Here is a 24,669-nt window from a genome sequence, read left to right on the forward strand (position 1 = left end):
AAAGGATGTTTCAAGTTCTGTCCTGAAGTACAATGCTGTCAGTGATAGGATAATATCCATATGTCTACAAGGAAGATCTGTTAATAGACTATTATTCAAATTTATGCACCAACCACCAAAGCCAAAGATGAGGAAATTGAAGATTTTTATCAACTTCTGCACTCTGAAATTGACCAAACATGCAAACAGGATGTGTTAATTATCACTGGTGAATGGAATGCAAAAGTTGGAAACAAAGAAGAATCACTGGTAGATGGAAAATTTGGCCTTGGTGACAGAAATAATGCTGGAACTCGCATGGTAGAATTTTGCAAGACCAATGACTTATTCATTGCAAATGCTTTGTTTCAAAATCACAAATGGCGCCTGTTCACGTGGACTTCACCAGATGGAAAACACAGGAATCAGATTGACTACATCTGTGGCAAAAGGCTATGGAAAAGCTCTATATCTTCAGCCAAAACCAGACCAGGAGCTGATTGTGGAACAGACCATCAACTGCTCACATGCAAATTCAACCTGAAGTTAAAGACAATTAAAACAAGTCCAAGAGAGCCAAAATATGATCTTAAATATATTCCTCTGAAATTTAGAGACCATCTAAAGAATAGATTTGATTTGTTGCATTGAACACCAATGACTGAAAACCAGAAGAATTGTGAGATGATATGAAGAACATCATCCATGAAAGAAACAAGAGGTCACCAAAAAAGATGAGAAAAGAAGAGAAGACCAAAATGGATGAAAGAAGAGACTCTGAAACTTACCCTTGAGTGGAGAGTAGCTAAATCAAAATAAATGACAAACTAAAAGAGCTGAACTGAAGATTTCAAAGAGCAGCTTGAGAAGACAAAGCCAATTACTATAAAGAAGTGTGCAAATAATTGGAGTTAGAAAACCAATAGGGAAAAACATGCTCAACATTTCTGAAGCTGAAAGAATTGGGGAAAAAAATTAAGCCTCAAGTTGCTATATTATTGAAAGATTCTATGGGCAAAATATGGAATGATGCAGGAAACATCAAAAGAAGATGGAAGGAATACACGAGGGCACTTTACCAAAAAGAATTGGTCGATCTTCATCCATTTCAGGAGGTGGCATATAATCTAGAACCAATGGTATTGAAGGAGAAAGTGGAAGCTGCACTGAAGGAATATGAGAAGAACAAGGCTTCTTGAACTGATGAAATACCCACTGAGATATTTCAACAAATGGATGCCCCACTGGAGGTACTTACTCAGGTATACCAAGAGATATGGAAGACAGCTACCTGGCCAACTGTCTGGAAGAGATCCATATTTGTACCCATTCTAAAGAGAGGTGATATCACAGAGTGAGAAATTATTGAACAATATCATTAATATCACCCACAAGTAAGATCTTATTGAAAATCATTCAAAAACGGTTGCAGCAGTATATTGACAGAGAACTTCCAGAGGTGCAAGCTGAATTAGGAAGAGGACATAGAACAAGGGATATCATAGCGGCTGTCAGATGGATCTTGGTTCAAGGCAAACAATACCAGAAAGATGTTTACTTGTGTTTTATTGACTATGCAAAGGCATTTGATTGTGTGGATCATGACAAATTATGGGTAACATTGAGAAGAATGGGAATTGCCAAACACTTGATTGTACTCACGAGGAACCTGTACATTGATCAGGAGGCTGTATTTCAAAAGGAACATTACATGGTTTAAAATCAAGAAGGGAGTGCATCAGCATTGTATCCTTTCCCCATACTTATTCAATCTACATGCTGAGCAAATAACCCAAGAAGCTGGGCAATATGAAGAAAAACGTGGCATCAGGATCAGAGGAAGAATCCTTAACAACCTGAGATATACTGAGGACACAATTTTGTTTGCTTAAAGTGAAGATGACTTGAAGCACTTACTGTGAAGATTGAAGAATACGGTCTGCAGTATGGATTACGTCTCAATATAAAAAAAGCAAAAATCCTCACAACTGGACCATTAAGAAGTATCATGATAAATGGAGAAAAGATGGAGGTTGTCAACAAATTCATGTTGCCTGGTTCTACAATCAATGCCAATGGAAGCAGCAGTCAGGACATTAGATGATGTGTAGCACTGGGAAGGTCAATCGCGAGGGAACTGTTTCAAGTGCTGAGGAGCAAGGATGTCTCCTGACACAAGCCATGATAATTCCAATTGCCTCGTATGCATGTGAGAGCTGGATAATGAATAAGGAAGACAGAAGAAGAGTTGATGCTTTTGAGTTGTGCTTCTGGCGAAGAATGCTGAAAGTACCATGGACGGCTTAAAGAACTAACAGATCTGTCCTGGAGGAAGTGTACCCGAAATGCTCCTTGGAAGTGAAAATGGCCAGACTTTGTATTACCTACTTTGGTCATGTTGTCAGAAGGGACCATTCCCTGGAGAAGGATATCATGCTTGGTAAGGTGGAATGTCTATGAAAGAGGGGAAGGCCTTCAACAAGTTAGAATGACACAGTGGCTGCGACAATGGGCTCAAGTATAGCAGGGATCATGAAGCTGGTGCAGGATTGGGCGGTGTTTCATTCTGCTGTGCATGGGTTCACTATGAGTCAGAAATGACTCAACGGCACCTAACAACAACAACATCTTTAGAGGGATAATTATTAATATAGTTAAATAATTTACTGAAAATTTATTTATTCAGGAACATGACATTAAACATTATAAAAATTCAAAATGGTTTTAGATCAGTCAGAACCGACTTGATGGCATCTAATAACAACAAAATGTTTAACTAACAAATGTGGGTTAGTGAGTATCCTCAGAAGAATCCAAACATGATAGTTAAAAACACAGTTCATCCCTCATCTGTCAATTCCTCCTCTTATCCTTTTAGCATGCTTGTTATTAGAAATACTTCCTTTTGCTCCACTGTGTTTAAAATAAGATGGCATTCTATTTGAAGGTGGTTAAGAGAACATCAGTAGTAATGAAATAAAAATAAATCTATTAAAGTCTATAACACGTCAATATTATACCCACATCAAAAATGTTTGGAAAAGATGGTATCAATAACTTGGCTCACCCATTCTAGGAATGTGAGGACTATAGGAAATGTTGCATGACTACTTGTGGCCACTGAAGTATTCAAGAACTAAAATAGTACAAGCATCTGCAGAATCCTCCAGTTGCTCCTTTTTCTATTATTGTCTTGGAAGAGTTTTCTTGACCAAATGGTAGAGTTACACAGTCAAAATAGCCTATATTACTTAATGATTGTGCAAGGTACTACTTCCCTGGAGAATCTCCTGGACCCAGATTAGACTTTGAATGACCATCTTAGATGTTTCTGAATAAAGAAGTTGTTTACTATCACATAACAGTCTAGTCTATCTTAACTAATACAGAAACACAGGTATTTTTATTTTATTTTGTATCCTCCATCAAGTTCTTTAGCAAAGTTCCAGCGAAGTGACAATATTCAGCTCTGAAGATTCCTGTGCACAACCCAGGGGCTGTGCTTCTAGGCAGTCATGAATGGGGGTGAAGAACATAGTCTGCAGAGGCAGAGTGCCTCCTTTACAAGTCTGGCTTCACCACCTACTGGCTTCATGATGTTGGTCAATAGGGTTTCATTGCCATATCTACTGCTACTGAGTTGATTCTGACTCATACCAACCTGAAAGGACAGAGTAGAACTACCCCACAGAGTTTCCAGGACTATAAATTCTCATGGAAGCAGACTGCCTCATCTTTCTCCTATCGAGTGGCTGGTAGGTTAGAACTGCTGAATATGTGGTTAGCAGCCAAATGCCTTAACTACTGGGTCAACAGAGCTCCTTTCATTTCCATAGTCCCCTCATTTTAAAAACATGAATACTAGCTTCTAAGATGTAAGATTATTATGGAGAATAAAAGAAAATGATGTTATGATGGAAATAATACTGAAAACCAGAGATAAGTGTTTGGCATAAAGCAAAGTTTGGTTACCATGTCTTGTCACCATCTAACCCTAACCTGCTTGCTCTAAGACATATATTGTTTTATTTTAGCTGTACCAAAATTCCTTTCGATAGTTAAGAAAATTTGATAACTACATAATCAAATAGTGAGAAATCATATATATCAGTTAATAATAAAAGTAAAGAAATGCTTTTATTTAACAGAGTTCCAATTTCTGGTTCTTTAGAGAAGGTATTGTTATTTTTTGTGCTCAAGGTCAATGTTAAACAGACAAAATTCACAAATTAAATGCCACTGATAGTGACATATAGAGGGTCAAATGGCATCAGTATTAGAAAACCAGAACCTGGAAAAATCCAACATAATAGACAGCTTTTGAACTTAGAGAAAAGACTGAAAAATGAGGAGGCTGATACAGTACAAGAGAAAATGAGGTTTGCAATATTCAGATGCTCATTCATTTTAGACTGTAGCTAAACTGCCTGAAATCCTTTTCATATTTTGCAAAGATCGAACATATTAGGAATGTCAAAACAATGTTAGGTAACCCCTTTAAAGTGTCAAAATACCTGCTCAGAATGAAAGAAAGATTTGCAAAGTTCAGGGCTATGAAGAACACAGTTAAATAGTGATGTTGAGAGGAGAAAAATTACGGGGAGTCAGCCTGGCACTGCAATGTCAACACAGACACTTACTAAGGGGGTGACTTCATGCAAAATGCTGAAATTTAGATCCTGTGTTTCTTCACTTGTAAATAAGGGTGGTAATACCTATTTTAAACATTCCCTAAGAGACTGAGGGGGGAGAAAAATGATGTAGGCAAGGTTTCAGACAGCAGTTAGTGTTATTAGTCTACTTATCTTTGATCTGTCCTGAAGTCACAAATTAAAAGCAGTATTTCCTGCTTATTTTCCCCTTGCCTTCATGCAGCTTTATAACCCATGGTGATTTACCACATTTTAAAGGCAGGATTATTTGCCAAGCTTCTTCATGTCCCATTTCTAGCTTCTTCTGTATCCTCAAAGACCAGCATGACAAATACAAGTACTTCAAATGAAACATCACCTCTCATAATTGCTGCTTCACTAAAATGTAGCTAACTGCAGTTTTATGTTCTATACTGCTGTGCACCATAATGGTAGCATCACATCTTTCATTATTTCAGAATCATACAACTTGTCTGATTCTTGTTGTTGTTGTTGTTGTTATGTGCCATCAAGTCAAACCTGACTCATAGCTACCCCTCCTTGGGTTTCCGAGGCAGTATCACTACGGAAGTAGGATTGCCCAACCTTCCTTCCGAGGAGTGGCTGGTGGGTTTGAGCCGCCAGCCTTCTGGTTAGCAGGCAAGTGTCTTAGCCACTATGTCTGATTCTAGAACTCCAAAATATTTAGTCTAAAATCTTAATTACAGTATCACAGTTGCATATTGACCTAGAAAAACACATGGAATTTTGTGATAGTAATTGTCAGATTCTGTTCATTTTGCCAAATTTTGAGACAGGGATTCTTATAGAACTTTATCCTATATAAATCATTTCCTTACATAGAAATCACCAGTATTCTACCAAAGTACATTGTAATAAAATCTCTTCCTATATATGAGTGTACCTTATAGTAAAATGTACTACCAATAGAAAATTAAGAGAAAGAAAGTGAATCTTCAGGACAATTACAAGATTTGGTGTTGTATTACAGCATATATTGCATGGGGGGAAGAACTTCATCAGGGCAATGGTTCATGACTTAATTACATGATTCCCAGTGCAATTACATGCAGAAGTACCCAGGCTTTTCTTCATAGAGTCAACCAAAGAGAGCTATTATTAGAACCTGTAGATAAAATATCTTGCATAGTTTTAGAAACTGTGTGTAGCTGCTATTCTGGTGATGCTAAAGGCAATCACAGATTGGCCAAAGAGAGTCATATAATACAGTGCTTTATTCTTTTATTCATGAAATAATCAGGACACAGGCATAATTCCAATGAGAGACTTTTTAGGTTAATTAATCCACTTTTACTAATAGTAGATTCATTTTGCCCTCCAGAATATTATTAAACTAATGAGGGGAGGTTTAAAGGTGTGAATATAATAATAGCAAACTGGAAGAGTGAAAATTTTCTATTTTTGCAGGCAGATGTATTTTTGTGTATATATATTTCTATTTAACTTAAGCATCACCTAAAATAACAGTTTTCTTTATTTCTATAACTGCAATAACTATTGGGAGGTGGCAAAGAAATTTGCTCCATTTCTTTTTTGTTTTGCCTTTCATCAGTAGAGGTACAACAACTTCTCACCACAAAAATGAGAAAACATGACAAAACATTTCCTAGCCCAGTTTAATTAATAGGGACCATATTTTTATGATTTAATGGATGATGTACAGAGTGTGCACTTCAGAATTTAAATTTTGAAAGCTATGTTGACTGATTACAAAAACTGTGCTGCCATCTATGACATTTGATTATAAGTTCCTAGGAAAATATTACAATACTTTATGTTAATTGCCTTCCATGTTTCACAAGTTTACATATATTTAAAGTCATATGTTTTAGCATTTCAAGTAAATGTTGAGAAAAATGTCAGTTGGGCAAAAAAAAAAAAAAAAAAAAAAAAAAAAGAAAGGAATATATTCCCCATATTTCCAAAAAAAAAAAAAAAAAGGAGCAAATAACTCAAAAGAATCTTAATACTGCCATAACCTAAATACATTTACTTATGATTATAAATAAATAATCTATAATAAAGAAGGTAATGTCAATAACTAAAATATTTTTGAGCTGAGTTTCAACTCAGCTTTCTAAAGTTCTAAAGGCTAAAAGTTATGAATATGTTTAATAAAAATAGTGTTATACCTTTGGCATTTATCATAAACAAACAGAAAAAAAGGACCTAAGAATAGCTTTGTCTGTAGAGAAACAATCATGGGTTTGGACTTCAGAGATTGTTTCTAGGCATGTGGGCCAAAGTACTTACTTATCTAAACAGACATTTAAAAAATAAATAAATAAATACTCTGTGAACAACATGGTTGCTAGAAAGTATAACCTTGAAATTCAGCTAGATTCTCCAGACATTGACACAGATCAAGGCCTAAAATTATTAGGTGATTATTAGGTCACATTAACTGTAACTGGGTGAGAAAGAAAATGAGCTAAAATGAGAAAGTGAATGTTTTCTAAGAGTTTATATTCTCTAAACAGCCTAATACTTGACAGGCTTTTGAAAGACAGTAAAATTTAAATTTTTATAATGATGAAACTATGTTTATTCATACCAAATTTAAATGTATGTACCCTAAAGTTAAGTACACATTATTTTTGTGTTCAAGTAGTATTTATCTGGTCCATATTCACCACACATACAGAAAATATAGTTAGTGAATTTTAGACTACAGCTTTTCTTGATCATTGATTTTATGTTTTGTAAATTTCTGAAGTATTAGATTTACTCTGCTTCTTTTTACTATACAACACATATAGCGCTCTAGTAAATGTTTGATATGATATTCTCTATTTTTCATTTGATCCTCCTTTAAAAAATAATGCCTATTTTCTATCTCATGCTCTGCCTAAAATGTATTATAATACTTTAATAGGAAATTGTTTAACAATTGTATTCTAAATTATCATGATAGTTGGAAGAAGGCAAAAAAGAAATGATCAAAGATTACTCTTCTGGAGAAGAACATACAAATTCCCACCAAGACGACTCCCTCTGCTCTTCCATTTCTCATTCTAATTCAGAGGAGTACTAAACAATTTTGATTCCATACCACCATCCCTCCTTCTCTCCATTTAATGAATCAGTTTTGTTCCAGTGTGTGTCCTTCTCATCAAGACTTAAGAGGAGATAAACCCCATTTCTAGCTCATGGGCATGACATCCATCTGATGGGTCATAACCATTTAATTGGGGACTTTACTTGCCTCATGGTTGAATAAATGACCTAAGTTGATAAATTAGACTGCAGAGAAAACCTTTTATTCAATGTTATGAGGAAACAGTCTTCCTTTCTTCTATGGAACAACAAAGAACCACGACAATTTTGTTTCATGGCAAAGACCAATACTGAAAGCATCCAGTTACAAGAAAAGACTTTATTTTCCCCTTTGATTCTCCTAAACATATGAGTTCCCCAAGAAGGTAGAGTGCTTGATGATGGAAGAGGCAAAATATGCTGTGGCCTTAATATGCTGTTTACCATGTCTCTTTGAAGAATGATAAGTGAGAGAAGGGTTTAAAACACTGGGCAATGTAGGAGAAGGTTAGGTGGTCCTGGAAGTACCAAAATGTTAGTATACAATAGGCAAATACGTAACTTCTATTTATGGTATGGGTTACAATATTTAATTTAGGAAATTCTAACATATACTCTTGGGTTCTTCTTGTAACTCTGTTGGAGTTTTATCCATTTTGAGGACCATCAGCATGCAATTAAATGAATCACTACTTTATTTAAATTCTGAAGAATATTTGGTTTTGTCATTATTTTCTGTTGTTTATTGACATAATAATATTTCCACAGACCAAAATATTGTATTGCTCATATAGCTAGACATATAATCATTATTGTATAATATAGAAAATAATTTTTGGTATTGTCTTCAGCATTTAATAATGAAAAACATCCTTAGAAAAAAATAATAAAATAGTTCTTCAGTATTAAAATTTCTTATTAAAAAGCATTAGATAAAAGTTAAAAGTATGACATGGCATTAGTGCATAGATGAGTTAAACATGAATAAAATTAATCTAACCACACTTCTTAGAGTAAATCAATATATTTGAAATCAGTAGGTCACAGTTTGTCATAAGTCAATAGAAAAAAATAATGTATTCATATTTCTTCATTATTCTCTGGCTTTGAAGATGAAACACTTAAAGTAATTCCTATTCAAATATAAACAATGTACTGAATACTTACCAGGTAATTTTTATGCCACTTTGCTGAATGCAGGATTAATATATTTGGGCTTTTTATTGCTTGCGTAGAAAGTGCTCATTAATTATAATTTTATGTTTATAATATAGAAATTAAAAAAGAAGTTTTTTCTTTTCCTTTTCTTTTTTTTTTTTTTAAATGGCATACATCACACTGTTGTAGTGGTTGATTTCCTCAAAATCGTCTTCTGTGGTTTTGGTGCAGTGGGAGGAGGCACTGTTGCAGGTCTGAGAGGGGGGAAGCTGTTACTGTGGCTTATTCCCAAGCCCCCATTCTCTAGCGGCAAAGGAGGGAGATGGGGTGGTGGAGGAAGGTGAAGGCCTTGGTGAGGAATCTTTCCTGGTGGATGGACAGGTTCACTGTGTAAGTGGACCTCCCTGTTTTTTATGTTATACCGGGTATCACAGTCAGGACAATAGCCATGGTACTGCACTTTTTCATTAAACCGTACTCTTTCCCGAGGCCCTGCCTGGGGACACCTGTCTTTTTCAGGTCTATGCATCAGAGGCTGCACTGGAGCCTTGTCCAAGTTACTATTGGGTATGCAGCAGATATCCCCATTTGGAATTTTGTTGGGACCTCCTGGTAATCCTCCATTTCGTAGTAGGGTGCCATTGGTCTTTAAAGGATTGACAGTTGGCACGACCCTTTGGGGGTTTTCACATTTCACAGGTGTCAACCGTGGAGGAGGTGGTGGAGGGTTTGGCTTTCTCAGAACTGTGAGGATAGCAGATGAGTGTGCCGGAGGTTTAATGAAAGGTGCATTGGTCTGCAGTTTGATCTTCTCTATGCTGGAAGCTGTTGTGCCGCTGGAGCTACTATTCAGGGTGTCGGTTTTGGAGCTGTCAGTCATCTCATCCTCCAGCTGTAGGTCAGAGGTCAGGGTATCAATCTGGTCAACCACCTGGTGGAAAGGACAAGGTAATTGTGTTGAAGAATGATCCCAAATGAAATATAATAGAAGCAATTTTGTCCTTTCTATTTTTAACCTACTATGGGAGCCTTAACTAACACTGAACTGAAGGTTGCATTACTGCTCAAAGTTTTCATTCAATACATTTACAGAATAGCTGCCATACCCAAGGCACCAGTTTTTTGATAATGAAATGATTTCACATGCCCAGAATATAAAATTATATTTGAGTATATGTCTTATTCCTACTCAGCTATACCCATCAAATGTGGAATCCTGAAGCATAAATATTATTGACTTTTAAAAATAAGGAGGGCAGACCCCTTCTGCATGCAATGCAGAAATTTACAGAATATTGTTCCCACCCTAAAAATAAAGAAATTCTAGATAAATTTTAAAATCATAACTTTTCTTGAGACTAACAGAGAACTAATATGCCTTGTGAGGCAATTAGACAACCTGAAATGCAGAGTTTCAAGTCCTCTGAGCAGAGCTAAGACATGTAAACTGTTGCACCTTTGCCAAATTACAGTATAAAAAGGGGATAATCATGAAAATGAATTAAGAAAACAGCTAAAATGTTAATAAATTATTAAAGGCTGAGTATGTGCTATCCTGAGAGTTTACCATCACTGAAAGTCCTAGACCAGTTGGAGTCTGTACTCACTCCTTGCCTTTTTCCCACGGGCTTTCCTGTGAGAGACTGAGAACAGGGTAGGGGAGTAGCCAGAGTCCCCAGTGGTGACATATAGACACAAAAACTTTCCAGATCCTTTTTCATACAAAATAGCAATCTTTTTTTTCCCATGGGCCTCTCCTGTGAGAGACTGAGAGTGGGGTAAAGGAGTAGCCAGAGTCCCCAGTGATGACATATAAACACAAAAACATATCTACTTCCCAGATCCTTTTTCATACAAAACAGGGATATTAAGTCATTTGGAAAGTAGCAGGAAATCTTCCAAACTCCAGACACAGACAAAGGTTCCCTGTGTCTGAGAGAGGAAAGGAACAAAAGTTATCTAACCCTGGGGGAAAAGGCAAAAACTTCTTGGTCCCAGGATACTATATTAACAAAAACTAGATGTTTGCTACCACTGGTGGAAAGGCAGAAACTCCTAACTGCTCAAGACCTATCAAAGATACAAGGCAGAGTTTGACTGCTCAGAGTGGGTGGATAGAAACCAATGGAAGGCCCTACCCCTGATGTGAAAGTGTACAGGGTCTGTCTAAGCCCAGAGAAGGACAACCAGAACTGAGAACCAACCCAATGCCACACCACAAGTCAAACACCAAGTAAGAAGTAACAGCAGGATATTCCTGGAGAAGACAGATTCAACTGTATCATAGGGTGGAGCAAAATATTGAGAAGAGGCCCTCTGGAACTTGAAGCATTATATGAAGCACAAAACAACAGCAGCCCACTTACAGAGGAATTTAAAGTACATGGTACAATGAAGATAGGTCTAACATTAACAAAATATATATCATCTCTACTATTTACTACATTAACTAAATCTCCACAATAAATGCTAGAAAGAAGAATGCCCGTTTCTGGACATAAATACTATTTGCAATAGTTTGTATTGTATGTCACATGATGTCCACCATTTAGTCAAAAATTACAAGATACACACATTATAAATAAATAAGTAAATAAATAAATAAATAAATACCCATTGCAAAGAGAGAAAGCAACCTAGATAAAATCTGGAAACAACCTAGATGTTGGAAAACTAAGACAGGATTTTAAAATAATTCTGATAATATATTAAAGGATCTAGTGGGTGAACTGGAGAAACTCCATGTAGATATGAAGAATTTCACCTGGGAGATGGAAACTATGAAAAATTAAAATGTAAATGCTAATAATAAAAGTAAGAGTAATTTTCCTGTGCCCATAAAAGTGTGTCTGTACAATAAAATTAGGTCAATAGCAGAACCACATCATAACACAGCAGACAGCTGTGTTAGTCCAGGTCCTCCAAAGAAGACAAGTAGGTGAAATGAAATGTGTAAGATATTTACTAAGGGAAATGCCTGTGAGAAAAAATGGAGAGGGAGTCAGATGAGGTTGGAAGAGTCATCAGACCATTATGTTGGTCTCACCCTACTTGAAAGAGACAAGTTATGAAAACAGGAAAAGTTGGTGGAAGTATCTGAGTGCAGTTCTCGAAAAGATTGATATAGTCGAGTTGTCCTGAGTGAAAGTCACTCATCAAGAGAATCTGGTAACTCACAATAGGCTTGCTTTAGCATCTCAGCTGTGTTAAGTCATGGGTGGGGGGCAATTTGCAGAAAACGTGGTTTAGGCTCAAATGTTGGACTGCAGAGTAGTGAAGAGTTTTATGTTCCCTGCAATCAGTCTCAGAAGTGTATTTTCATGGCCACCACACATATACTATTATACATATAAAAAGATGGAAAAGATATAGACTGCTTTAAGAATATTTTATTGCTGAAGGAGATCTATTTTTGTAAGGATGCACATTTCCTCTTACTCAGGCCTAAATTCTCTTCAACTGTGAAGTTGAATCTCTGATGAATGGTGGTAGAATTGAGCTCAAAATGAAAATATCTTAAGGATCAAGAAATTGGGGAAGGTATAGAATTTGATTCTTCCACTTCAGATATTTCAGCAACTGATTTATGTTGTAAAAATGCAACAAACTACCCCAGGAGCTCTGAATGAGGAGATTGACACCTCATCAGAAAGGCTAGTGAACAAATAATTCATATAATGTGAACACTAAATTTCAAACAGTCAATGAAAATAGGCTCAGCATCCCTGGTAATCAAGGTGATGCAAACTGAAAAATTAGGCAGCAATTCATACATAATTGTTGTTGTTGTTGTTAGGTGCTGTTGAGTAGACTCTGACTCATAGTGACCCTGTGTACAACAGAATGAAACAATGCCCAGGCCTGTGTGAGGCTCACAATCCTCGCTATGCTGGAGCCCAGCATTGCAGTCCCTGTGTCAATACACTTTGTTGAGGGTCTTCCTCTTCTTCTCTGACCCTCTCCTTTACCAAGCATGATATCCTTCTCCAGGGAGTGGTTCCTTCTCACAATATGACCAAAGTAGGTGAGACAAAGGCTGGCCATTCTTCCTTCCAAGGAGTATTTTGGCTGAACTTATTCCAGGACAGATTTGTTCATCCTTCTGGCACTACATGGTATTTTCAGTATTCTTCACCAAGATCACAGTTCAAAGGCATCTACTCTTCTTAGGTCTTCCTTATTCATTGTCCAGCTTTCACATGCACATGAGGCTATTGGAAATACCATGGGTTGGGTTAGATGTACCTTAGTTTTTAAAGTTACATCTTTGCTCTTCAACACTTTAAAGAGGTCTTTTGCAGCAGTTTTTCCCAGTACAATATGACTTCTGATTTCTTGACTGCTGCTTACATGGATACTGATTATGAACCCAAGTACAATGAAATCCCTGACAACTTCAATCTTTTCTCATACTCAACAGTGTTTGTTAAAAATAAAACACTAATAATTGCCATTGGTACTGGTTTTGTGGTTTTAAAATAGAAAGGCCTTAAAAAATGATGGAAACTAGCCATCGTTTTTTAATACCTTTTCATTTTTCAAGGCGTTTTGTGATAGGCACTCTGGTGGTACAGTGGTTAGAGCATTTACTAACTCATTGTTACAGCTACTGTGTCAATACATCTTGTTGAGTGTCTTTCCACTTTCTGTTGACCCTCTACTTTACCAAGCCTGATTTCCTTCTTCAGGGAATGGTCCCTTCTGACAAGATGACCAAAGTATATGAGATAAAGTCTGGCAATTCTTGCTTCTAATGAGCACTCTAACTGCATATCTTCCAGGAAAGATTTGTTCATTTATCTGGTACTCTAGGAGCTCTGGTAGCATAGTGCCTAAGACATTTGACTGCTAACCAGAATGCTGGCGGTTCAAACCCACCAGTCACTCTGCAGAAGGAAGGTTGGGCAATCTACTTCCATAGTGATACTGCCTTGGAAACATGAGGAGGGGTTGCTATGAGTTGGAGCAGACTCCATGGCACATAACAACAACAACAACAATCTGGTACTCTGGTATTTTCAGCATTCTTCACCAACAACATAATTCAAAGCATCAACTTTTCTTCGGTCTTCTTTATTCATTATCCAGCTTTCATATGCATATGAGGTGATTGAAAATTCCATGCCATGGATCAGGTACACCTTAGTCTTCAATTGCACACCTTTGTTACTTAACATTATAAAGAGGTTTTTTGCAGCAGATTTGTCCAATGCAATATGACATCTGATCTCTTATTTTTTGACTGATGCTTCCATTGATGTTGATTGTGGACCCAAGTAAAATTAAATCCCTAACTATTTCAATATTTTCTCTATTTATTGTGATGTTGCTTATTGATCCAGTTATCAAGATTTTTGTTTTCTTTACATTATAATCCATCAGTAAGTGCTTCAAGTTATCTTCACTTTCAGCAAGCAAGGTGGTGTCATCTGCATATTGCAGGTTGTTAATGAGCCTTCCTCCAATCCTGATGCTATATTCTTTTTCATATAATCCATCTTATTGGATTACTTGCTCAGCATACAGACTGTATAATATGTTGAAAATATACAACTCTGATGCATATCCTTCCTGGTTTATAAAGCATGAAGTATCTTCTTACTCTGTTCCAATAGGAGCCTCTTGGTCTATGTATAGGTTCTTCATGACCACAATTAGTATTCTGGAATTCCCATTATTAGCACCATTATCCATAATTTGTTATCATACACACAATAGAATGTCTTTGCATAGTCAATAAAACACAGATAAAATCTTTCTGTTATTTTTTTGCTTTCAGCCAAGATCCATCTGACATCAGCAATGATATCCTTTGTCCCATGCCCTCTTCTGAATCTGGGTTGAATTCATGGTAGTCCCATGTCAGTACATTGCTACAAACATTTTTGAATTATTTTCAGCAAGATTGTACTTCTGTGTGATATTATTAATATAGTTTGATAACTTCTGCATTTTGTTGAATAACCTTTCTCTGGAATAGGCACAGATATTGATCTTCTCTAGTTGGTTGAGCAGATAGCTGTCTTCCAAATTTCTTGGTGTATACATGTAAGTGCTTCCAGTTCTGTATCTGTTTGTCGAAACATCTCAATGGGTATTCCATCAATTCCTGGAGCCTTGTTTATCACAAATTCCTTCAGTGCAGCAATGCAATACAAAAAACTGCCATGTAGAGAACATATTGAGTTTATTTACATGGCCAGTTAATGTTACTGCAGCCAAGAGAAAGATCAATAAATTAGCCAGATAAAGAATCCACTGTATCATTCTAATTGCACTTTTCAGTTTTGCTTAACCTATTTCAAGGTAAACATTGCAAATAATGGGGTTTTAACCACAGGGCTGGTAGAATAAAATAGAAAACAAAATCAGAGAAGTAGTTCTGGAGGGATATATATATATATATATATATATATATATATATATATATATATATCTCACACACCCACAATATTTGTAGATAGGAAGACAGCAAGAGATCAATCAAATAACAGATTAGAGTAAAAATATTTACACCTAGCCATCAGGATCAAAGAAGAATTATGTATGTTAAAATTGGTAATGGGTCACTTATGCAAGTAACTGTAGCTATCAGGTCCACAGAGGTCTAGTTGAGTGAAACAAAGAGAGTTTTGAAGAAACAATGGTGAATGTTGTCTTTGATGATTCCACAAAGTGTTTCATAGCCTCACACACATGAAAACTATGGTCAGATTGTGGAAAAATTAAAAAAAAAAAAAAATTTGAACTTAACATAGGAATTAAATGAGCTCAAAGTTTTCACATTGAAGAAAATATTCCTAAATATTTTCATTAAACAAAACAGATTTAGAGTTTCAGTAAGACGGTGGAATAGGCAGACAGACTGCACAGACCCACTTCAACAAAGAAAAGGGTAATCAATTAATACAGATACAAAAAAATAATCCTGGAGCCCTGAGCTTTGAAGGAAAGGATATAGAAGTGTACCACACTCCAACTAGTAGAATTTGCATGAAAACAACAAAAAAGGAGACATACAGAGCTGTGGTCTGGCAGCGATTCAGATGGCACAGACAGTTTGGATATTGACGAGTGGTGTTAAGACCTAAGAATTAACCTAAATATTGGCCCTACTAGCCAGGGGCTGCAGCGAGGACTGCACTGGTGGCTGGTGAATAAAAGGGAAAGCAGCAAAAAGGAAGGCGGGCTGAGCTGTGGACTTTTGCCTGTCCAGAGGGTGCAGCCATTTTGTATGTTCACAAATAGTTTGACCTTTTTGGATATTTAAAGCAACAGCATTCTCTTAGATTCCAGGGACTTAAGAATAGGCTGGGAACAAGAACATTCTGGCACCAACAATTGGAATGTTGTGTTATTCCCCTTATTACTCTTATACTGCACACCCTCTTGGTGAATGGAAGTGTGGCCATCCTTCACTTCCACTCACCTTCTGGGCCATCAGGAATCCATCCTAATCTGTGTGTTCAGATGGAGCCTGGGTGCACTGCCCCACACTATGCCACTATGCAGACTTTTTTTTTTTTAGTTTGTTGGTTTTTGTCTATTTTAAAATAATCAATATTATTATTATTATTATTGTCATTTTAATTATTATCCTTTATTCCTCCCTTCCCAGGTTCTAGTATTCAGCTTTTTCTCTCTTCTTTGTTCCTGGCTCCCATTGTTTTCTTTTTCACGGTTAATCCCATTCCTTGTTTTTCTTTTTGCATTTTTCCCATGTTTTTCTGTTATTCTCCTACTCTACCTTTTTTCTCTTATTATCCTCTCTCCAGATATTGCAGCATTTTTTTTTTTTTTTGGTTATTGTTCCAATGTGTTTACATTGTATGTTTTTTTGTCCACTTGCTTTTACTTTTTCATTGGTTATTTGATTGTTGTTTTTGTCTAACTGAGTGGGAGACAGCAACAGTGCCCATACAACACAACTACACCCAAACCTCCTGCAGCTTCACTTACTGAGTGAGAACCACCACTTCTTTCTCCACCAACTGGACAACAATAAATGACCACCAAGAAGACCCTGATTAACCAGTAACTACTCTTCACAAACAGTCAGCAGAGATCTAAATACAACAACATCCCAATGTCTCGGAGACAACAGACCATCGGAGTATATAAAAAGAAGCAATATAAAGTGGTAGAAATAAGGGAGCAAGATACAGACCCAGAACACATCCCTGAGAAAGAAGGAGCATTGGAACTCCCTGATAACGAATTCACAAGAATTATATTTAGGTATCTTCAGAGGACTGAGAGACAGATCAAGGAAAACATGACAAAATTAGAGAAAACATACACAAAATCCTAGAACATTTTTGGAAGAAAATACAAGAAAAAAATGACAAAATAAATGAAAAATTAGAAATGATACAACATCTACAGATATAAATCCAGAAAATTAATACTAAATTTTCAGAAATACATAACACTTTGAAAGGGCAAAAGAGTAGAATTGGATCAATGGAAGACAAAATTAATAAGATTGAAGACAAGGGACCAGGTTGTAGTCACTTCTTGGCCACAGTCAGCTACCCAGAGGGAACAAGTAGCTGGATGTTTGTTCTCGGGACCATAGTCACAGAGGACATCAAGCTTAATTGGCATAAAATGCTACATAGAAACATTGTTCCACCTCATAATTTGGGGAGTAGCAACTGGGATTTTAAAAGCTTGCAAGCAGCCATCTAAATGCAATGAGGGGTCTCTCCTTGTCCAGAGTGAAGAAGAAAGAAGAAAAACAAAGATTCATGGAAACAATTAGTTCAAGCAATTGGTACACCATGTTGTTATCCTCAGCCTATATGATTATGAGACCAGATGACCTAGATGGTGCCTTGCTACCACTGTCAACCACTCAGAGGGGGATCTATGTAAGAGATCCTGGATGGAGTGGGAGAACAATGTGGAACAAAACTCAAATTCATTGGGAAAAAAAATGGGGCCAGATTTGCTGGTCTGATAGAGCCTGACAGAACCACTAAGACTATGGCCCCGAGCTGCCCTTCAGGTCTGGCACTGAACCCATTCCTGTGGCTTCCACCCAAACAAAAGACAGACATATGAGCTGAACATTTACATTAGGTAGATACACTCTTTGGAGAGAACAATCATGGGAGAATAGATGGGCTGTGTATGCACAGGGAGACAGCTCAGGGGGCAGGGGTGCATGGCAGGGAAGGACACAGCAAAGAGGTAAGTATGAGGAGGAAGTGGGAGGGGAGCTGTTGCATTGTAGTAAATTGTAGTCAATGTCATGAGACAGAGTGTATATTAGCTGCTGTACGGAAAGCAAATTTGCTCTGTAAACTTTCACCCAAATCACAAAAGAAAAAGAAAAAAATTCTTAAGAATGAGAGAGGAAGGAGCTCTGAGCTCTGGTGGTGCAGTGCCTAAGGCATCTAACTACTAACCAGAAGATTTGTGATTCAAACCTACCAGTCACTCCATGAAAGGAAGCTAGGATAATCAACTTACATAAAGAGTGTTAGAGGAAGTATTTGCTGACCAGAGATGTTTAAATATGTGGGTGGATTAATTAAAAGGTAGAGAAAACCTTCATAATGAATCAGAAGGGTTCCTAACTTGTAAATTGAATGAAGAGAGAGTGGGATTGAGAAATAATGCAAAAATTGGGCTGGGAAGTTGTTGAATGACCATATTTATAATGGAAAATATATGTCACTGGCCTCATACATTTTTGAGTACAGTGCTATTGACAGCATGGTAATAGCTCATACCCTAAAGAAAAACTGAAATTTACTGGAGCCTTCTGATTTCTTGTTTTAATTAAGAACAACTTTAGAGTTGTAAGGTCATTGAACAATGTCTGTCAATAAGAGGCTTTTAGTATGGTCAGCAGTAACTCAGAATAAAGTTCATCTCTTTTCCTCAGGGAAGGTCATGGACATGAAGTAAGAGCAGTCAGTTTTCCTTTTCCCTGTGCGAACTCCTAAAGTTTTGCAGGTGCATGTGACTTATTCAGAGCTTTCAATCAGCACCAGGCTTCTCCTAACCCCATAATTGTGAGAGGCTAGATATTCAGGTATATAAAATGACTATATGAAGATAAACTGCTACTGAGTGAACTAAAGAGAACTTTGTAATAAATAAGTTTAATTAATATTAGAATATGAAAACCATGAGGCAAAAAAGATTTTAAAAGAAGTAATTACAAGAAAAAGCTAAAAGGTTTTTGGAGCAGGAAAATCAATCCAGATGTTCAATGATTGAGCTGAACATGAAGCATTCCAGAATGAGTAAAGTAGGATGGAAATAATAAAAGAAAGAATAGAAGTAAGTTTTTTCTTAGTTGATACTATAAATGGAACTTTATATGGAGACAACTGTGTGCTGATCAAGATGAATGAGAAAGAAATTAAAGCCAATCAACTTACTCAAACAAACAAACAAAATACAAATACCCAGAGAGAAACAAAAGTAACGTGATAATCAGGATTTTTTTTTTTTTTCCAGGAAGAATGGATACTGAAAGCCATTTTAGCAATAACTTAACAAATTCTGGGGTAAAATGGTTTAAACTCAAAATCTATACCTGGCTAAAACAATTCATTGTCAGGGGAAATTAAATTATTTTTAGTCATTCAGGACATAGATAGTTTACTTCTTCACCACTTTAAAAGTTTATTAAGCACAATGAAAAATGGAATCCAAGAAAGACAAAAATACGGGTTCTAAGAAACAATGTAATTAACCCAGAAATGTAAAATTAACAACAAAAAATTAAGAATGATAAGTGCATGACAACTCTGAAGTTGTTCTTAATTAAAACAGAAAATAAGAAGGCTTCAAGAAAAAAAAAAGGATTATATTCAATATATGGTATAACTGAGAAGTGATCCTGCTAAGTGATTTAGGAAAGAAGTGAACTATTAGAGCGTGGGTGATGACCAATTGAGGGTATGCAAAAAGAGTACCTATTTAAATTTTTGAATTGAATCCTTTTTGAGATATTCAAGTAGTAGTTGTTGTTGTTTGCCATTGAATCAGACCCGACTCATAGCAACCCCTCCTTGGGTTTCCCAGGCAGTATCACTGCGGAAGTAGATTGCCCATTTTCCTTCCGAGGAGTGGCTGGAGGATTTGACCCTCCAGCCTTCTGGTTAGCAGTCAAGTGCCTTAGGCACTATGCTACCAGAGTAGTAGATATAAGCTTATCTTTCATCTCCCTTTGTTTATTAATTTGCTTTCATTCTACTTTTACTGTTGAGATGCTTTGACTTTTCACATATAAAAGAAACCAAAAAACTAATTCTTCACATTCCACAAAGAAGTTAACTGATATTTTTTGATGTTGGGCATTTTGTTAAGATAGCCGATCACAAGGAAAACAAAGCGAATAGTTAAAAGAGTCACCTCCTGAAAATAGACCTAGACTAGGCTAAAGATGGTAAAGAAGATGGATTTTATTTGTGCACTCTCATGGAGACCTTCTTGATTTGGGATGTGTGTGTGTGTGTGTGTGTGCAGCATGAAGATATATATATATATATATATATATATATATATATACACACACACACACATCTATTAGCCTGTTGACATTAAAATCATCCAAAAAAGCCAAAGGAAAAGATGAATTAGACATAGTTCTTCTCCATGAAAACAAATAATTACCATACAATGTGATACTCTCAGTGGTAAAAGTGTTTGCAATACAGGGAGCAGAGGGGATTTACTCTTTCCAAGAGGGTCAGTTGGTAGCATTGGTCAGAGACAGTTTCAAACAGTAAGGAAGACCTTATAAATATCTTGAATGATAAAAGGAATTTTGTAGGAAAAAGCTTTCCTCAGCAGAGGCACAGAATGTGCATTGGCAAGAAGGTCTGATGTATAATTTGTGTACGTGTTGGTAGGAGCTCTGGTAGCATAGTGCCTTAGGCACTTGACTGCTAACCAGAAGGCTGGAGGTTCAAACCCACCAGCCACTCCTCAGAAGGAAGATGGGACAATCTACTTCCGTAGTGATACTGCCTCGGAAAACCAAGGAGGGGTTGCTGTGAGTCGGGTTGACTTGATGGCACATAACAACAAGAAAAACATGTTGGTAAAGAATAATGTAGAGGACGGATTGGGAAGAGAAGACAAAGCAAAGCCAATAAATACGGGCTACGTCAAGGAAGATCCTTTAGGCCATTTTATGGAGTTTGGATATTGGTTGTGATTTTCAAAGTCAGTCCCCAAATATCTGAATTTGCAGCACCATCAAAAGAATGCACATGTTTATTGGTTTCACAGAGTGCAGATAGATGCACACATGTTTTATTTTTAAGATCCGTTTTTCATAGCCATACCTAGGACACTGTATAGATAGCCCAGGTCTAAATATAAAATTCAACTCGAGATATAATTTGTCCAAAAGCATTAATAGACTCTGGCAACCTTGCAATATTATGGAAGTTTCAAGTGTTTTTTTGCTTGGACACCAAATAGTCTAAAAATTTTAACTCTAAAATCTACAAAAATTGACATGTTCATGTTTTGTTGTTTATTTTTTCCATTTGTTTGTTTTAAAGACATACACACACACACACATATACAATAAATAAATAAATAAATAACATTGTCGGTTTCATTAAACCATTACAACTATAAGCATTTTGTATCTTAAAGGATACAAAAATGGCTTAAATGACATTGGACAAATTGAAACTGTCACATGCCCAAATGCCTGTTGATTATAATAAAGGTGCATAAGAGATTAAGTACTAAGAGAAAAAATATTAACAGTCAGCTAGGCTCACATAATAGAAATGTATTATACATAAAGATCACTTCTATTAAGGAGCTCTCATAATAAGTCCCACATTTACCTGTTTATCAGTTTTAGGTGAATTATTTACTATTTTTCTTTCCCTGTAAAAAGCAGCTCATAGAATATAATGGCTGAAATATCATTGCTAACTTTAATTTCTGTTTTTGCAAGATATTGTGTTATTTTAACAGGCAGCATGCTTATTCTATTCTGAGGCTTCCTGTAAAGTGTGAAAAAGGAACTATCCTTCATTATAATTGTTTTAGCAGCCTAATAGATGTAAAAGACTCATCTTGCAGTTTGTGAAGTACACACTTCAAAATCATTCCATTATGTTAATAATGTTCAGGAGGAGGCTGCAACTCAAGATAATGAAACTGTAAACATTAACACAAGCTTAGCTCTCAATTTGTGTATCTTTTTGTTTTCATAAAAGTGTAAATGAAATAAACCTCAGGTTGTCTATTATTTCCCCTATTGACGTTAAACTAGCTAGATAAAATATATTCTGTAAGTATCATGTTGTTGTTATTTGTCGTCGAGTTGGACATGACTCATAGTGACCCCTCCTTGAGTTTCTGAGGCAGCTATCACTATGGAAGTAGATTGCCCAGCCTTCCTTCCAAGGAGTGGCTGGTGGGTTTGACCCCTTGTGGTTAGCAGTCAAGTGCCTTAGGCACTATGCTACCAGAGCTCCTTTAGCCATTAGAAAGATGCAAATCGAAACAACAATGAGGTATCATCTTGCCCCAGCACTAGTAGCAGTTCAACAAGACAGAAAATAACAAATGCTGGTGAGGATGTGGAGAGATTGAGACACTCTCACACTGTTGGTGGGACTGTAAAATGATACAACCACTGTGGAAAGCAGTATGGTAATTCCCTAAATAGTTGGAATTAGAAATATCATTTGACCCAGCCATTCTATTACTTGGTATATATCCTAAAGAAGTGAGAGTCAGGACGAGGACAGATATATGCACATCCATGTTTATCACAACAGTATTGACAAGAGCAAAAAGATGGAAACAACCTTGGTGCCCATCAACAGAAGAATGGATAACCAAACTATGGTACATACACACAATGGAATACCATGCAACACTAAAGAATAACACAGAACCTGTGAAACACTGCATAGTGTGGGTGAATTTGGAAGACATTATACTGAGTGAAATAAGTCAATCACAGAAGGAAAAAATATTTTATTAGTCTGTTGCCAAAGAGGCAAGGAGGCACCATCTTCTGACCTCCTCTAACCCCACAAAAGGGAGATAGAATCACCATCAGTAGCCCAAGGCCAGACATGCTGCCTCCCTCCAGCCCTTTCACAGCTGTTCCTCCAGCAGCACCCACATCTCTCTACTGGGTTTGACAATTTGCTTCTGTGGCCCCACAGAACTCACAGATTATAGCGTTTATTGGGGAAGGACCAGGCAACAATTCAAGTTCAGAAATTCGCTCAGTCTCTTGTATTTGGCTGTCTTTCTCAGCAGTCAGCAGTTTCAGTAGCATATCACTTTCTCAGCAGTGCATGTCTCTCACTTCTCTCTCTCAGCAGTGCATGTTTCTTGTGCCTCTCTCTCAGCAGTCTGTGTCTCTTAGGAGCACATTTCTCTCAGCACCATGTCTTTTTCTGCCAGCAGTCAGAGAGACTCCTTCTGCCCCTAGGAGGGTTCCTTTTGAGCCTGGCAGAGTGGCCAAGTTAACCAATCCCAACATCAGAATTCTATACACCTGAGAGAGAGAGAAATTCCCAGAAGACTGGTTTGTGCCACTATCGATGGAAATAACCCAAGTAGATAACTTTAACAACCAGGAGCTACTCAATTGCTTGTGGCAAATTCCACTATGTAGTTTAGAAAGACTTAAGGCTGGAAAAGCCATACCAGGTAATTTACTATACCACATCTGTTATTGTAAAAATCAAGGAAAGGTTTATATATGGAAGGGAATTTTCTTTGTTGGTTACTAGGGGTGGGAGGTGAAGGAAGGGGAGGTAACACTGTTAGACAGGTAGAGACAAATATTGATTTGGGTAAAGAGAAGGGCAACGTACCAATTGTGAGTGATCAATATGGTGGTATTGAGGAAGAAGAATACATTGAATGGTGCATAAAAGGTACAGACAACAAAGATGAACCCTTTGGCACATATAGTACTGTGTTGTCAGGGAAGACAAACATGGATATATGGGTGGGTAGATGGGTGGACAAGCTGAAATATCAGGTACATCTATGCAAGGGGAAGTGTGTCCATGACCATGTGCAGGGTTGGTAAAAAATCTTTCTACAAGTGTATTTGTATGTTCCATAAGAATTTCCAGGTATATAGTAGAGCTGACAAGGGACAAGGTTGTAGTTACTTTTGGGCCACAACCAGAGGAAGTGAGGAGTTGGACCTGTGGACTCAGGACCATAGTCACAGGGGACATCAAGCTCAATTGTCATAACATACTACACAAAATCACTGTTCTACTTCCTGCTTTGGTGAGTAATGACTGAGATCTTAAAAGCTTGCAAGCAACAATTGGTCTCTCCTCATCCAAAGCAAAGAAGAATGAAGAAAAACAAATATTCATGGACACAATTAATCCAAGTGACAGTTATACCAGGTGATCCTCAGCCTATATGACTATGAGACCAGAAGAACTAGATGGTGCCAGGCTACCACTGTCATTCACTCAGTTGTTGTTGTTGTTGTTATGTGCCATCAAGTCAGACCACTCAAAGTGGGATCTATATAGGAGATCCTAGATAGAATGGGAGAACAATGTGGAACAAAACTCAAAATCATTGGGGAAAAAAAAGTACCATGTTTGCTGGTCTAATAGATCCTGATGGAAATACTGACACTATGGTCCCTAGCTGCCCTTCGAGTCTGGAACTGAACCCACTCCTGCAGCTTCCAGCCAAACAAAAGACAGGCATATGAGCTGAACATTTACATTAGGTAGAGACACTCCTTGGAGAGAACAATCATGGAAGTATAAAAGGGTTCTGTATGTACAGGGAAACAGCTTGCAGGGCAGAAGTGCATGGGAGGTAA

At 37.0% G+C, this 24,669-nt stretch overlaps 1 protein-coding gene across 1 annotated transcript in view; it reads right to left on the reverse strand.

Annotated features, from left to right (window-relative positions):
* Positions 1 to 9,021: 9,021 nt before the first annotated feature.
* PRR16 (proline rich 16) overlaps positions 9,022 to 24,669 on the reverse strand; it is a 359,884-nt gene continuing 344,236 nt past the window's right edge. Inside the window, exon 2 of the mRNA XM_007949159.1 lies at positions 9,022 to 9,777. Coding sequence (XP_007947350.1) covers positions 9,022 to 9,777 — 756 coding nt within the window. The remainder of the gene's footprint in view (positions 9,778 to 24,669) is intronic.

This window comes from Orycteropus afer, unplaced genomic scaffold (genome assembly GCF_000298275.1).
Source record: "Orycteropus afer afer isolate SDZICR_OR568_19922 unplaced genomic scaffold, OryAfe1.0 scaffold00240, whole genome shotgun sequence".
Classification (NCBI taxonomy): Eukaryota; Metazoa; Chordata; class Mammalia; order Tubulidentata; family Orycteropodidae; genus Orycteropus; species Orycteropus afer.